Source organism: Lobosporangium transversale (assembly GCF_002105155.1).
Source record: "Lobosporangium transversale strain NRRL 3116 chromosome Unknown BCR41scaffold_36, whole genome shotgun sequence".
NCBI lineage: Eukaryota > Fungi > Mortierellomycota > Mortierellomycetes > Mortierellales > Mortierellaceae > Lobosporangium > Lobosporangium transversale.
In genome coordinates this window covers 303,899-320,376 of record NW_019029014.1, presented here as the reverse complement: position 1 = coordinate 320,376, position 16,478 = coordinate 303,899, and the positions used below count along the sequence as shown (strand labels likewise).

At 42.4% G+C, this 16,478-nt stretch overlaps 5 protein-coding genes across 5 annotated transcripts; 3 read left to right on the top strand and 2 right to left on the bottom strand.

Moving 5' to 3' along the window:
* Nucleotides 1–216: 216 nt before the first annotated feature.
* On the bottom strand, nt 217–1,170 carry BCR41DRAFT_279162 (ubiquinone biosynthesis protein Coq7; the record flags this gene model as incomplete). Its single annotated transcript, XM_022020208.1, has 5 exons — nt 217–294; nt 396–464; nt 574–628; nt 734–933; nt 1,036–1,170. Coding segments are annotated over 5 exons (537 nt in total), but the record flags the coding sequence as incomplete, so codon positions are not given.
* A 1,085-nt stretch (nt 1,171–2,255) lies between these two features.
* BCR41DRAFT_399091 (60s acidic ribosomal protein-domain-containing protein) lies at nt 2,256–2,691 on the top strand (the record flags this gene model as incomplete). The annotated part of the gene is made up of 2 exons (XM_022029021.1): nt 2,256–2,414; nt 2,521–2,691. 2 exons carry the CDS (start codon nt 2,256–2,258, stop codon nt 2,689–2,691), a joined length of 330 nt encoding a protein of 109 aa, XP_021878606.1.
* A 443-nt stretch (nt 2,692–3,134) lies between these two features.
* Nucleotides 3,135–6,545, top strand: BCR41DRAFT_143683 (WD40-repeat-containing domain protein). Its single transcript, XM_022019552.1, has 8 exons — nt 3,135–3,825; nt 3,925–3,997; nt 4,106–4,394; nt 4,506–4,611; nt 4,709–5,659; nt 5,759–5,824; nt 5,919–6,064; nt 6,125–6,545. The coding sequence occupies exons 1-8, from the start codon at nt 3,206–3,208 to the stop codon at nt 6,196–6,198; spliced, it is 2,325 nt and encodes a 774-aa protein (XP_021878605.1). The 5' UTR covers nt 3,135–3,205; the 3' UTR covers nt 6,199–6,545.
* Nucleotides 6,546–7,662: 1,117 nt separating this feature from the next.
* BCR41DRAFT_424395 (hypothetical protein) lies at nt 7,663–12,155 on the top strand. The gene is made up of 2 exons (XM_022030424.1): nt 7,663–7,861; nt 7,968–12,155. The coding sequence occupies exon 2, from the start codon at nt 8,007–8,009 to the stop codon at nt 12,072–12,074; it is 4,068 nt and encodes a 1,355-aa protein (XP_021878604.1). The 5' UTR covers nt 7,663–7,861; nt 7,968–8,006; the 3' UTR covers nt 12,075–12,155.
* Nucleotides 12,156–13,109: 954 nt separating this feature from the next.
* On the bottom strand, nt 13,110–14,100 carry BCR41DRAFT_359084 (camp-regulated phospho protein/endosulfine conserved region-domain-containing protein). Its single transcript, XM_022025172.1, has 3 exons — nt 13,961–14,100; nt 13,770–13,853; nt 13,110–13,610 (listed from the first exon to the last, which is right to left on the bottom strand). Exons 1-3 carry the CDS (start codon nt 14,018–14,020, stop codon nt 13,386–13,388), a joined length of 369 nt encoding a protein of 122 aa, XP_021878603.1. The 5' UTR covers nt 14,021–14,100; the 3' UTR covers nt 13,110–13,385.
* Between the last annotated feature and the right edge of the window lie 2,378 nt (nt 14,101–16,478).

Here is a 16,478-nt window from a genome sequence, read left to right as displayed (position 1 = left end):
TGAGTAGTCTACTCTTTATGCGCTGTCGATTTACTGTGCATGTGTATTCACGTCATCCACAATAACAACAACAAAAAAAAAGGTAGTGCTATTTTGTTGATCGCTTTGAACAGCTCTTTTATTGTTGCAAGATGCTTTAAGTTATTTCTTTGCAACAGATAAACGCATTTTGTATTGTAAAAGTAATTGATTAATGGCAGTATCTAGTTAACAGATTTAAATCTTGCCAGATATCCAGATGGCAGCCTTGCAACCTTGTTTGATGGCATTGCTGAGAATCTCGTGTTGAGGTGCCTACACGATTAGAAAGAAATGAAGAGAGTAAAATTGTCAGATCAGGATTTTGACTATTAAAATTATGATTCATCAAACTTATCACATGGTTTTGTCCATACCATTTGAGCATCATGTTCGATTGCCGTCTCCAGATGCTCCAATTCATCGTCGCGGAACTGCTGTACGATCTGTATCGAGGAAAAGGCAAGCAAGCAGTTAGCGATTATTATCATTCTTGTGCACGGTCATTTCGCCGGGACGACTATAAATGGCGTATCCGGATCTCTTCTGCATTACCTTGCGCAGCTCAGCAATATCAGGGTGATCGATCTTGAGGAGTTCTCTCAATTGACTAATACAAAGAGTGCAAGTGGGTTAGTGGTCCTTCTATATTTAATGATGTGCTTTGATATTTATCGTGTCTCCTCGCTTGCTTTGTATAAGTACAATCCCTTACTCGTTGTAGTGTCCACCAATGACAGTCTCCACTGCTTCAGTACAAGCCATGGCAGCTTCCTTGCCCATGAGGGCAGTACCAGCACCTAGAATAAATCCAGCCATTTCCCAGACGGGCCTTAGTGCGGTAGGACGGACACGGTATTGGCTGACGATCCCATCAAAAACCTTCAAATGGTGCTTCTCTTGATCCCACATATGCTAAAATATCAATGATGACAACAAAAGAAATGTAAGATTCTTATGTTTAAGACATAGTCAAAGCTACGTATACTTTCATTTTTATATCTTACTGCCCCTAACCTGAAGCAAAGGCCCAACTTTTTTGTCAGAGCCAAGGACTGCATACTGACCGCGATAAATCCAGTTGGCGCCCAGTTCTCCTGCTTGATCGATCCGAATCATTTCTTCAAGCAAAGCACGTTGCTCTTTAGAGAGGCGAAGTGGAGGCACTGAAGAAGCTGTAGCGGCGGGGTCGATATCATTAGCACTATTGGTTTCATTTGAGGGGTGGGAAGATGCTGTAGTGTATTTCGAAGAAGTAAATAATCTGGATACATGTGTGATAGGTGCTGTGTTGTGCACTGACTTGGTAACCAAGTGTCTGGTTTGGCGCAAAAGTGGAACTCTGTAAAATGAAGCCATTTATAGCTTTATTATTTCTTATTCAACTAAGAGTGGTTGCTAAAGATATGTAAAGTGTCTGCAAAGGTATCTTGAGTATGCGAAATGACAAGAGAATGAGCGATGTTGTATATAGTTGCTATGTTGAGGTTGCCATGTCGGGTGCTTGTAATGAGCGAGAGTTCTAAAAATTAATGTGACGGGCGAATTTTAGTTTAAATAACTTTGTGCCTTTGCAGCCTAGTGCTGTTCCTCCTCTTGCAATCTACAGATTCTTGTAAGGACTAATTGCTGCTGGCTATTACAAATGGAGATTATGTGGTCTAGACGGGATCAATCCATCCATCCAGGATATTACTATCAGTCCATCCATCGATTAACTCGATACATATCAATCTGATCGTTTCCTCAATGCACAGTAATCAGCGCACTCAACACTCGCACTTGCATCCACCATTTTGCTACCATCGTCATCAGTAATCAACCAAAGATAGGGTGGATATCTTAACACTACATTTCTGTATTCAATCAAAGTTTGGCAAGTAAAGTGTTGAGATGATGGTTCCTGATTATCCTACGACGTTTCCAATCATTATTCAAACGCTTGTGAAGATCCATCGCCTCCAATGTGCATAATTTTTGTACCTGCGACGTGGTGATCAAACAACCAGAGATGTTATAGTCAACGTATGGGGTCAGTTTAGACTGCCGTAGTCCTTTTGTTCAGCACTGGAGCACGTCAATAAACGAGGATGGCGCAGGATCTTTTCGCCTTTTTAAAACCACCTGTGAAATCGTTTTTTTTTTTTTTTTTTTTTTGTTGATTTTTTTAAATTTACGGATCCTAATTCGTTCAACTTTACAACACTCTCTTGCATTTGTGACACGCGAGTAGAACCATGAAGTATCTTGCTGCTTACCTCTTGCTCGCCATCGGTGGCAACACCTCTCCCTCTGCCAAGGACATCACCTCCCTCCTTTCCACCGTCGGTATCGAGTCCGAGTCTGAGCGTATTGATTCCTTGATCTCCCAGCTCTCTGGCAAGGATATCAACGAGGTATGTTTTATGTGCATGTCCACTGTTGAAGCCTGTAGCGATAATTTTTTGCTTCCAATAAATAAATATTTATTAATTGCGATTTCTTGTGACGCTGGCTTTTTAGCTCATTGCTGAGGGTACCTCCAAGCTCGCTTCCGTCCCTGCTGGTGGTGCTGCTGCCGCCCCCGCCGCTGCCGGTGGTGCTGCTGCTGCTGCTGAGGAGAAGAAGGAGGAGAAGAAGGAGGAGGCCAAGGAGGAGTCTGATGATGACATGGGCTTCGGTCTCTTCGACTAAATGCACCATCTATTGCACAAGCCAACTCTTGATCTTTCAAAATAAACAGCTTGATCTCACCCATCAACGTAATTACTTGAGCATTTTTATAAATCTCATTTGCATAGGATTGATATGACAAATATATAAAAACTGGTTAATTGGCCAACTTGAATGATTTTATCAAAGGAGGAGTTGAATTGCCAGTTCTATTTGCGAAACGCGATTGATCATGGAAGTGTTGCTACACAGAAAGACATTTTTTTTGTGATTGAATGGACTTTCATAGTGCCGTGAGCTCTAGCATGGCGCTATCCTCATCATGGTATCCTTCATGACCTTAATTTGTAGCCAACTAATGTCTTAAAGAATGACCAGCCGCAGTCGTTGATCCGCAGGATCCGTGGCTTGATAAGGTTTTTTGTAATACGCAGCAACGAAATAAAGTTTGACGCATGGAACATATTAAAAAAAAAAGTGTAAGAAATCCTTGTCCATTTTGTTACACTTTCAGCTTCATTACAGAATCAACATTATGTCGAATCCTGACAACTTTCCGGAGGCTCATGTACAATACATAAGTGCAAGTGGCAGCAACAGTACCCTAAATAATAGTGCAAGCTCACCGCAGCAAAGTTCTCTTAATGACCATGAACAAGAGGCATTCAGCCAAAATTATGAAGAAATGGAGGATCTCAATGAGGAGATTGAAGAGGAGGAGGACCTAGATGAACAGGATTACTATGACCCACAGGATGACCTTGCGTATTTTCATGATGAAAAGATGCGTATCGAGGAGTCATGGCTCGAATGGGAGCGTCAAGCCTCTGTCAATAACCGACAGAGCAGTGGGTTCATGAATTCCTATATATTTCAAAAGCCGGGTTCCCGAAAACGAAGAGAACGTCGACAGAAAGCTGCAATGGTTCAAACAAACAATGCCAGCAGCAGACCTGATTCTACATTTTCTGCAACTGGATCAGGATCAGGATCAGGAGCTGATGCAGCAATAGAGAGATTAAGAAGACCAGGCTCATATCGTCCTGCATTAGCTTCGTCAATCGTTCATTCCTATTCAAACTTGACATGGGAGGCTAGACAGGCAGCTCGAGAAAAGCGACTGGCAGAAAAGGCGGCAGCAGCAAATGGCTCAGGGTAAGAAAAAATTGATAGATCTATCCTACATGACTTTTTTTTGGCTTGCTAATACGGCTGGCATTATTTTATATGGTATTCTCCTCGGGATACAAATAGAGAAAACCTGATCTGCACTCTACCAATCGAAATACTTAGTCATGTTGTTTCGCATTTGGAGCCAAGTGATTTGGTAACTATCATGTTGTATCTCCATTATTTAGTTTATCATTCGTTATTTTTATTTGATTTATTTCGGTTGGGTTAATGACCAAGACTTTGTTGCTTTATTTATATCTAGCTCAATGTATCTTTAGTCTGTCGATTGCTCTATCATGTTGTTAATGCAGATTCATGCTGGAAAGCGGCATTTATGAAGTTCTTTGGCGCATCCATTCCATTTAAGCGTCTAGACCCTAAGAGTTGGCGTGGAGAATACATCAAGCGCACAAGGCTCTTGAGACGGTGGGAGAAAGGACGCGGAGCAAATATTTGGATTAATCCAAAGATCGGCCAAGTTTCTTCCCTATGGTCCGAAGTCAACAGTCGTTCGAACACGGACTGGTTTCTTGCTGGCAGCGTAAATGAAGGTGTGGGAATAGAGGATAGGAGATATTAGTACTCGTGTCTATAATGAATGGCTGAAAGCAAGAATTAATGATGTGATGTTCATGATTACCTTTCGCTCAACTATTTGTCAGGTGTTGTGGCTAGATGCAGCCCTTCGTTGGGGAAGGTACAGAAGGATGCCGTATTTCGTATGGCCCACCATCTCCACGCCATTGTCTCGGCCATGACTATGGATCGGTAAGTTTGAAATTTCGCTTTGTAAGACTGGTTTATGTTATTAGATCACCTATATAGCACTATAGCTGAGTGTTACGAGCTTTTTTCTCTGGAATAGTCATCGAGTGCTATGGGGACTCTCTACTGGACAGGTCTCTTTGACCACTTTATCATATGCGGCAGCAGGGCAAACGTTTCAAACATTCGCAGGCTTTCATACAGGAAAAGTTAGCTGTACTAAACTGATTCCCAACTCTTTTGGATTTGTTCTTACTGGAGGAATTGATGGTATTGTCAAGCTCTGGGATGTATCCAAAGCACGATGTGTCCGAGAGTTTAGTACAGGATTTAATCTGGCAGAAAATGAGAGGAAAACGATTGATCACATTTGTTGTGAGCCAAGTTCACGTATCATTGCAGGAACATCTGGAGGCGAAATTTTCGTTTGGGAAGTTGACATTCATGCAATTGTAACGCAAGTGTCCGCGTCCGCTTCAGGGGCTACTTCTCCAGCACAGTCTGCTACCTCAAATACCGCCAACCATAGTACGGTTACCACCAGTAATCCAGTTATATCAGCTACGTTACCCAAGGTGATAAAACTTCCAGAGCAATTTAAAGGTGTGAGATATCTCGAGGTTGATTTTGGGATGAATCATGGAGGGTTGATTTTAGCTCAAGCTATGGACTCGAAGGTTATGCACCTCTATGACCTCGAAACACTCGCCCACTTGGCAATATTGAAAAGCCCGGCACACTTTACTGCCATCAGTGCGATCTACTGGGACATTACAAAGGAAGAGAGGCCTATGATTACGTCTCTGGCTCGCATACACGGACGGAATGAAATACCCAGCCTTTTGGTTTCTGGAGACCAAGCTGGCAATATTTGTTTATGGTACTTGAGTGATGTTTTGAAGCGCTGGAAATTTCATGAAAAGCGGCTGGATCTCCACCTGAGTCAGGGGCAACATGGACCATTAACCTGGGAGCCAACCTGCGTGTTGAAAGGTCATCAATCAAAAGTGACCAGTCTTTTTGTAGACGGACTAGTTATTGTCTCTGGAGGGTAAGGCCATGATTCCAAGCTAGACACTATCGATTTATTTGTTTTGGGATTACAGACCTGACACCTCTAATACATCCGCTTGCTTTTCAAATTCTACAGACTGGACGGGTGGGCAAAGGCATGGAACCCCGTGAATGGGCAATTGATCGCAGTCCTCAATACCGGGTAAAGGAAATTATAATACGCTTTTATGGGTCATGATATAAATTGAAACGTTAGCAATGTTCTGACAATACATGTTGAATACTTTGATGCATAGGTATGTTGCTGGACATGATCCCAACGATATGGCAACCACTGGAGTCAAATGTATTGCTGTCAATGGTCTTCAATGTCGTGGAATAATGTCTGTTGGCCGCTTGATCAAGAGCTGGGACTTTTCGCCAGAAGCAACCCAGATCAAAGGTATCCATTATTTTACGGATTATGTATATCAAGGTTCCATATTCATTTGTTAACTTGAAGTATCTAATCTCATGGATAGACAAATACCAGAAGAGCCTGGCAAAGAGGCCAATTCACTACAGCGCAGGGCCTAAAAATAAGATTCATAATGATATCCGCCATAGCCTCGAAGAAACAGTTTCGTTAAAGCGGCTAGAAGCTCAAGCTAAGGAACGTCGCGAGCAGCTTCATAAGCGGTATAACAATTTGGAGGGGTTAAATATGGTCGATATGACAGACGAAGAAGTTGTCGAGTATGTGATGTTGCTCTCCAAGGATGAGGACGATCAGGAAGCTGCCCAGTTAGCGTTTGAGATGCAGCAGATACAAGAGATAGAGAGGCAGCTTGAGCAAGAGAATCAAGCCCAAATGGGCTTGGCTAAGGGCGGTGAGGGTTCGTCATCATCGACTTTTTCTTCAGACAATGCATGGGCGCCAGATGAGCCACCTACAGCACAGGAGCTGGAAGAAGAAGAAGAGTTAGTCAGGAGAGCAATTGAGCTCAGTATGCTGGATACCCAGCCTCCTTTTAACCCTGATTATCCTCACGGTGGTGAGCATGTTCAGAAAGAAGGAGGAGTGTCCTCTGAACAGCTTCATGATCACTCGTACTGCCCAATACCATGGGAATCCAGCCATGTTGTTGACGTAGATAGCCTAAATGAGGACGAGTATGTGAATCAAGAAGATCAACGGATTGTACAGTCGGTTCTGCAAGAACTAGAACAAGAAACTAATGAGGGCGTGAAAGGTAAAGGTATTGCTGCTGATACCTGGCCAACGATCAGTCAGGCTTTACCGCAAATCCTCTCTCCCGCATCCCCTTTGACAAACGGTTCAAATCCTACAAATGAGAATGATAGGCAGGCAGAAGCGACAACTAAGAAGATGACATGGTCAATGGTGGCGCGTACCAATACCGACTCACTGATGTCTGATTTAGCAAGTGGGCAGACGAGCACGCAGCATCGACAGCCCACAGTCATCAAACAGTATGTCCATGGCGCATCACAAGGGGAGATTGAAGATGAAGATACACAATTGGCTCGGATCCTGTCTTTGTCAATGATAGAGAAGTAGGAAAAGTAGAGAGAATAGATAATGCTTACAAAAAAAAAAGCAATAAAGTAAGAGAACATCTTCCCATAAAAGGCTTCAAAGACAATCTTTTCTCTATCCCCTCATACTTTTTTTTTTTAAAAAAAAAAAAAAAAAAAAAAAAAAAAAAGACTCGCGTTTCATTTGTTTTTTTCTAGAAGCACTTAGAGAAGCGAGTGAAATATCCGATGTCTCTTAGACGCCACTGCATCGGGACAATAGATCAACAAGTAAACAGAGCATAATTATATTTCACTTTCTTTTAATATGAATATTGAGATGATATTTTACGAAAAGAGGTTGTGGAATAGTACATGTGAATATGTTGGATAGTCCAAATCTCAATGTACAACCTTGAAACAGTCGTACAACGGATGTCTAAATCGATACACAAAACGGAGAGCGCCAGCCACCAAAATAAAGAACGGAGAAAGAACCAGTGGCAATATTGCAACGCTCCTCCAGCACTTTTCAGGCTTCACTATCATCATTCTTTTGCCTCTTTCTACCCTTCCCTTCGCCCTTTTGTACGTTAGCTTGACGTAGAAGCCTCACGCTCAAAACAACCATCTCAATTGCAGCTGATTTTACATTCATTGCCTACATTTTTTCTTTGTCGTAGTTGATCAGACGATTTTCATTTAGCAAGGGGCGCACAAAGTACGGCCAATTGATTACCATGAGAACTCGCACCTACTTGCTGTTCGACCTTTAGTATGAGATTTACTGAACAACGCCGCATTGGTTGTGCATGATCCCTTTGTAGCTGTAATAGACGTGTGCCGAACGTAGATCTGGACTTAGGATGCACAAGGCGACAAGGCAGATCTGGGCCACGTCGTCCTCGTCTTCCTCGTCTTCCTCGTGCCTTTTTTGCGACTTCCAGCAATTGATAGCACTCCCTCCTTCCGCCAGGGCAAGGTCGACAATAACCATCAACCCAAATACCCATATTGGAGCCAGACCCTTTACAGGAACGCGGGTACAATCTCAGTTGGTGCTAGAGCAGCAGCAAAGGCTTGAAACATGTCTCCGGATCTTTGGCATCGATACATACCCTCAATTCCTTCAGTATCAGCAACGCCAATTAAAGGCAGTACCCTTTCATCGTTTGCTTCGTTTAAGAAGACAGAATATCTCTACATATTCCACCGGGGACAATGTCAACTTCCATTGCAACACCATTGTTTATAACAAGGGACCATCACGGACGCGACCCGAAGCTCTCCACCACCAGCCCCACCCGCAGCTCAGTAGTCTAGTACGCCCCATGCTTGTTTTTCCTGCGCCTTCTGGGGCTAGGCTTACCGTATCTGTAAGTTCACGCTTTCTTTCATCTTCAACTACAGCCTCAATGACATCCAATGTAGAAGCGGAGCTTTCGGCGTTACCCTTTACAGCATCTACATCTGCAACACCTGCAACATCTGCTTCTGCATTCCCAGCAAACTCGTCGTCGCCATTGGGAGCGTCAACGCCCATTTTGGACCTCTCGACCGCATTAAAGGAATCATCCACGACCGACTTTCAAACTTTATTCCCAAGTATTCCCGAATCCTTTGCAGAGCCCTCTTTGCTGAACCTATCCACGATTAAACAGTCTGAGGCCCCCTGGAGGAATAGTTTGATGGCGCCAGGATCAGAATTAGAGGAGTCTCTGCGGAAGTCCCTTTACCAGCGTGATCCGATTAGTATTTGGTGGCCATTATATGAACAGACTGCTAAGCAATGGCGCATGGAATTAACAACACCTGATCGGAATCTTGGCAATACAGCCTTAGGACGAGAGGACTTTATTAGACTTATTGGAGCCCTCAAATTATCACCATTTTCATCGGGATCATGTGAGTCAGTTTCAAGTGGATTGATGAAATTGGAGCTTATTTTTGAGGATTTCCACCATGCGATCAAAACGCCAAAGTCAAACCATAAGGTTTATAGCTTGTTCCTGGATACACTAAATTGCTGGAAGATGAGGGAACAAATACCTACATGGATCGAGCGGATCAAATCGAAGATCATCATATCAAATTCGTCTTCGCCCTCAATCCGAGAAGGTCCTCAGGAGCAATATCACGATCTGATGAGGGTTCTAGCAGATGCGAGTCAGATCGATGCATTGCTTACATGTTTGCAGGAACTCAAAACTAACCGATCAGGCCTTTTACGGCCTACCGTCAAGGCATATGATACGGCAATAGAGGCTTATATGAAGTGTAAGGACATCGCTTCAGCTATGAAGCTCGTCCGAGAGATGCAAGACTATGGCTATTACCCACAATTGACGACGTACAACATTCTAATCCGTGGCCATCTGGTGAACAAGGACGGCCGAGCAGCTCAACGAGTGTTGGAAAGCCTTTTGCTTACGGATATTCGACCCAACATTTATACATTCAACCTACTCATGTCCGGATATCTCAATTTGGGCGAGATTGAGCTTGTCAACGGATTTTACAAAGGCCTCGGCGAGTATGGCCTGGTGCCTAATTCCAAAACGTATCGCATCCTCATGAAGAGCTATTTACGTCAGGGGCAACTTGACCAGGTTATAGGTTTATTTCACAAGCTCAAAGAAAGTCCACAGGAGAATTTACATCCAAGATCAGAGGATTACCGAGTGCTAATTCTTGCGTTGGCGAGCCATGGCAGGATGCCTGATGCACTCAGGGTCTTGCGGGAGTTGACAGAGACCACTAAAGCGCATGTGACCGCCCCTATCTATAATGTATTTTTGAACCAATACGCGCGACAGGGCCAGGTAGAGAAGGCACGCAGGGTTTTGAATAGAATCATCGCAGAGAAGCTTCCGTTGGTTGATGGGAGTATTAATCCGCTTCTTCGAGCCTATCTAGCGCAGAAAGACTTTGAAAAAGTAGAGGAGATGATACAACTCATGAACAGCCACGGAATTCGCTCTTCGAAGACAACCTTCAACATTATGCTTGACTATGCCAAGAACTCTAGAAACCTTCGAGGGGCAATGGATTTATATAAACGGATGATGGATGAGAGCGTAGAGCCAGATGTGTGGACATACAATACTATATTGAATCTCCTCGTGGACAAGCTGTCTCCACTCGAACGCAATATCATGCGTAAGGACGATTCTAATGCGGTGACAGATGAGCAAATCAAGGAGTTTGTGCCAAAGATTGATAACTTGCTACAGGAAATGAAATCCAGAGGTATTAAGCCCGATGTGGTAACCTATGGTACATTGATTCGCCAGTATGTGGTCCTGCGGGACATTGAGCAAGCCGAAATGCTGTTTCATGAGATGGTCAAGTCTGGGATATCACCCAATAGCAATGCTTTCAACATGTTGATGAACGGTTTCACTATAATTGACGAGATGGATAAGGCTGTGGAGCTGTTTCGGAGGATGCCAAAGTATGGAGTCAAGGCGGACGTGGTGACATTTACTACGTTAATCAAAGGCTACGCCAATTTGAAACAGATTACGCTAGCACAAGATTTCGCAAACTCGCTGCAACAACAACGACCAGTGATCCTGATGGACAAGTACTGTCTTCACACATTGATGCAACTAGCACAAAAGTCGAACCAACCCGGGATGGCGCTCGATTTTTTTGAAATGATGCGCAGCCGTGGAATGAAGCCTGATAAGGTCACCTTTACAATCTTGGTCAACTCATTGAGCAAGGAGTTTGCAAATACCTATACAGGCTCTTCTAACAAATCCAAGCCAGGAAGTCACGATCGTAGCAAAAGGATAGGGGATCGTTACGAAGCAAAATCCAAGGGCTCACAGGCTGAGTCCGCATCGCATGCGATCGAATCAATTTTGGAAGTCATCCAAAAGGATTCCTACCCTCTTAGCCACGCTGAGATTACCACTATGATATCGGGATATTTTCGTTTGGGACGGCCACTGGCAGCGATCGAGTTCTTCAAGGCTAGCTTCTGGGGTAACAATCCTAAGCTGAATGCGACCAACTGTGGAGCTTTTATTCATGGGTTATTGTCACCTGAACATGAAGGCCGCTTTGATGGGATAGCGCTGAATCTATATTCACGCATGCTTTCAGTAACTAGAGAGAAACTTAAGGCGGATGAAAGAGAAGAGATTCAGTGGCGTGAAGAAACAGCAGATAGCCGTGAAGGCCCTACCTCTACAGATCGTCTATCTTGGGCGCCCCCAAACATGTACCCATCACTATCGCGACAATTTCCCTTTAAACCCAAGGCTGGATATTCATACGACCTACCAATGCTAGATCTTGTCATCATTAATATTTTGTTTCAGTCATTCTCAGAGCGAAAGAATTGGAACATTGTGCTCCAGCTTTGGAAGGATCTTGAATCTGTGGGAGCTGAAAACCTGTATCCATACGAGTTACCGCGTGAACTGCTAGGATGGGCTGCCCAGGCGTACTATAATCTCAATAAGTCAAAGAAGGCGTCTTCACAGGGATGTTTCGGCTCCCTAACGAAATCCAAGGCTTCCGAGAATAGCCACGAGTCCATTGAGGGCGAGGACGCTGTTTCATATGAAGATAATTGTAAAAGAATGCTGAAACGGTTGTGGAATGAACACCAAAAGATGGGTATAACGTGGAGTATCAAGATTTATGGCTATAATATTTTTGAATCCGTCCCGTCACCTTCATCTGGGTCGTCGTCCTCTCCGCCATCGTCGCGTCCACAATCGACAATGGCCTCAAAATCTGCTGCAGCATTGGCTCCCTTGTCGTCATTATCTTCGCCGCAGACGTCAGCCTCAGCATGGACCCATCTGCACTCTACATCACTACTAACATCATACATGTCGGTCGATACGATGCAGCAGAGCTATCACCAGGAGCGAGTAGAAGTAGGAAATAAGGGTGGAGGTGCGAAGGATCAATGAGGATGATATTTACTTTGTGCTAAAGTACTCAGAAACTTGTAATATATATATCTCAACCATTAAAAAGTATTAAGATAAAAGGCCTCCATTAAATATTTCGATCTCAGACGTTGTCCAATATTAAGAAAGGCCGGCATATCTAAATGAGCGTTCAATGCTCTTCGCCTCTTAATCCTTCTTCTTATTTCCAGATGAGGTTTAAATCCTTTTTAGGAAAGGAACATTACATTAGAAAAGGAGAAGATAACTAATTGCACTATTTAAACATCTTTGTCACGATCACAATAAAAAGCAGATACATGCGCATGCTCCATATATACAGATAGACATTTCTCCCTGTTCTATCCCAAGACAAAAAAAAGGGAGGGGAGAAGGGGGCACATAATCCAATCTGCATCAGTTTCTAGGACTCATCGGACATGACGAGAGAATGCTTGCAGGATTTTATGGTAGTTAAGGTCAAGCGTGCGTTGGAGTTAACATTTTGTTGGGACAACTGGCATTTCAAGGGTGAGCCGATCATTCAAGTTATATCATGCATAGTTACATCATTGTAAATCTGGATGCGGCTCCAGAGTCATGAGAGGAGGCCCATGTGGATGAGAGACACTATTGTCGTGAATGAAGGTCCAATAACATGTGAGCAGTGATTGCCTTGACACAATCCAATAAATAAATAAAAAGACGACGCGTATTTAATTACAGATGATAAATATGCAGACATCCAAATATGAATTTTTTTTTTTTTTTTTTTTTTTCGTCTCACAAAGATCAGAAAATATAATACCGAGGATTAATAAAGATATCATCAATTACCATGGAGGCGACATTGTGAAAGCATTCTGGAAAATTATATAACTTTGGAAAAAAAGTATTTGACGGGATTGACTTGATCCCGTATTTTCGATGCATCACAAAGCTGTCGGGAAGAATCAAAATATTTGATCGTTGGCTGATTTTATGTACAACTGCCTTTCTGTTTATTACGATGACAAATATATCAGCAGAGTCCTTTTTTTTCCTTTTTTTTTTTTTGTTCTTTATTATACTTCACAAGAGATGCGATTACTAAGAATAACTTTTTCCCCGTTGTACATTTATAACTGTTATTTATGATTGATCCACAAATGCTGGATTTTTAAATTTCAGTAAACCTTCAGCTTCCTGTGATTCCTTTTATTCATCTTTCGCTCTGTTCGCTTTCACTACGTTTTATTGTTTTGTTGTTGCTCATTGTTCATTATCCATTAAAGAAAAGAAAAAAAGTTTTTTTTAAGAATCCTTTTTTTTTGCCACTAAAATCCCAATTCTTTATTGAGTCCCTGACTGCGAAACGGTAGGTGAAACGCCCTCAGGGATCTCGGATTCATGTATCAATGAGCTTTCTTTGACTGGAGGTGATCCATGGGTTGCGTTAGGCGGTGTTGGGTTTGAGTGTGGGATATTCTCTGGCTGTGGGTGTTGTGATCCAACTGTGGTCGAGGTCTTTCCTGCCTTTGAAAGTGCATAATCTCCCGAATCAAAGTATTTGCGCTCCTGTTACAGGGAATGTCATATACAAACACAGAAATAAAAGCAGGAATATTAGCCTATAATCATTTAAAAAAAACCCCCTCACGAGATGGGATGATAGACAGAGGCGAAAAGGTACCACCACTCGTCCAAAGCTCGGTCTTCACCACTTTTTTTCTTTACCTTGAGCTTATGACCAAGCAAGTCTCTACCCGTGGGCAGTTTTCCATACATGCGCTGCAGTTTTTGCTCTTGGTCGGTTAGGGTCTTCATGCATGAACACGATTGTGGAAGAGAATTACTCAGGTTGTCAGTATGAAGTCATGAGAATGAACTTTCTTTCGGTTTTTTGTAATTTTTTGTTCGTATTCTACCTGTGTATTATTGCCCTGAGCAGCCGATTGATTATTAGTTGGGTTAAGAGGTGAGCTCATAATGTATAAACAGACGGAATCAAAATTGAGAACGAGAATGTGAAATGTGAGTGTAAGTGAGTGAGTGAGAGATGAATGAGATGAGAGAAGTAAAAAGAAAAAAAAAAGAAAAAAAAAAAAAAAAAGTGACGTCGTTTTTTTTTTTTTTTAGAAGTTGAAAGGCAAAGACCCTTTAACTCAATGGGCAAATTGTCCAATAGTCCAAATCAATTTTGTCTTTTGTTATCCAGCTGAACAGATACAACGTTATTTTGTATAAACGTAAACAGCAAACAGCAATAACATTGGCAACGACAATGACAACAACATCACCACCATCAACAAGCACGGGAAATTCACACGAGTGTTACAACAAAGATCTCGTTGGCCAGTGCACTCCTTTTGTCTTCTTTTTTGTAAATTTTCAATAGAGTCAACTGTGACATAACTTGCTCTCATTTCTAATGCAGCTTCTGTTTGTCTTTCTTCGGTTAACCTTTGTAATACTTCTAATAAGAAATACATTGTGTAGATGTAGGCATGCAACATCTCGCGAGGCTTTCTTTTTTTTTCTATTTTTCGCTGCTCCTTTAACGGTCAAAGATTCACACATACCAGCAATCCCACAAGTTGAGCAATGTACAACGGCTTTTTTTACTATAAATATTAAATATATAAAAATAACAAAGAAAAAGACCAGCAAATGCTGGATTGAATGACAATATGTCCTTTCCCAACGAATATATGCTTTGTATATTGCTACCAATCGCAACAAGGAAAGGATCCGCTACTTGCCTTTGAAAAGATCTCGAGTTGCTTGTTGTGTAACCACAGATGTAGATACAAAGTACACGCACGTGTATTTTTTTTCTTGCCTTCCCCTTGTTCACCCCATTATTTCAAACTTGTTCTCACCAAGTCAGGTAAAGGTCTACATAATATAAGCCAAACTCCATATCGTAGGCCTCTTTATATTCCTCTTGTTGCAAACCCGAATAAAAAAACTTTGAAGGGAGGAAGCTTGTCTTTGAGTTTTCCAATGGTGTACTTGATGATAGCGTGAGGATCCATGTAAAGAATTGGATATGGCTTCAATCTTGTATTTGGGTATTAAAGTAGGATTGAGCGCGTATACCCTAGCACCAACCTTCAAAGTAGATCTGGTATTTTTACGCTTGTAAGCCGTGGATGATACCAAAACTATCGCAACTTGAGAGATTGGTACGCCATCAGCACTTAATCTGAAAAATGTAGCCTTCAATGGGTCCTCGACAGAGGCACTAATGCTCTGGGAGGACCTACTGTCGCTGATAAAGGATTTCAACCGGACAAACTGGGTACGGTAGAACCGAAGCACATCTTGAAATGTTTTGATTTATATTGTTCCAGGGTGCATTCTCAATATTTGGCGAAAAGGGTTTCTGATAATGAGCCCGTTGCTAATAAGCGATATAGATATGTTTGGTTATGTCCAAACAACGCGAAGGGTGCAAAGCGTTTATCTGTTGGTACTGAGAATTGAACAACACGTTGGAAGTAGTGGCCTTTTTTAATGTGTGAAACATCATGTCTATTATGCAGGAACAGGACTTTCCGCCAAACAATTGTTCATATGGCTGAATCTACTCGAAATTTTGTTCTGGAACATCCCTCTTCCGCAGACAAGCACTCTCTATTTCTCAACTGTCTCCCGCTCCTTATATTATTCTCTCACACCATTTCTCTGGCAGGAACTGTACACTAGCGAAACTAAGGAATATGAAGACTTGGAGTTTCAGAAACCATTCTTCATAGGACACAAAAAACACATCTATCTCAAATCGGTGAGACTCCTTATAGAGCATTGGGGCGCCAGAGGCTTTTATAAGACGTCTTTGGAAACAAGATTCTCCTAATACGGCCTCTCCACATCCTTGATGAAGATGATATCGATGCTCTGTTCATACTAGGGAAAATGTGCACTAGTATCGATTCGTTTTTAAGTACGTGTAGCTATTCGCTTATATCTCGTCTTGCTCGCAGCAGCTCGCGCTTCCGTCTTGCTCCTTTACCTCCTCAGCTTAAAGCTGGTCTTGATCTGCTCGTAGGTCTGACAGTGCGGCGGCAGGCCGGGTTCTGAGTAGTAGAGAGTGCACATGAAAGAGCTGGTTTGGATGAAGCAACATTGGACTAATCCTAAAGCTCTATTAAGAGGATGGCCCGTCCATGAATAAAAGGAGGAGGGCAAAGACTGATACTTTTATGAAGGAGTCAACATATCGGGAGGCTATTATGTATCCGAAGATCATAATAGTTTTTCTCCATGTGGCATTCATTGGTGTGAAGGAAGTGGTAGCAAGGGATAGCCATGACGACTAGAATCTCTGGTAAAGAAGGAGAAAAATAAAAAAAACCAATGTGAACAAACCTACTCCGTCCTGTAGATGGGAAAGCGCTATAAGGGATTCACTGGTAATAGAATAAATGTTCGAAAAAGTGG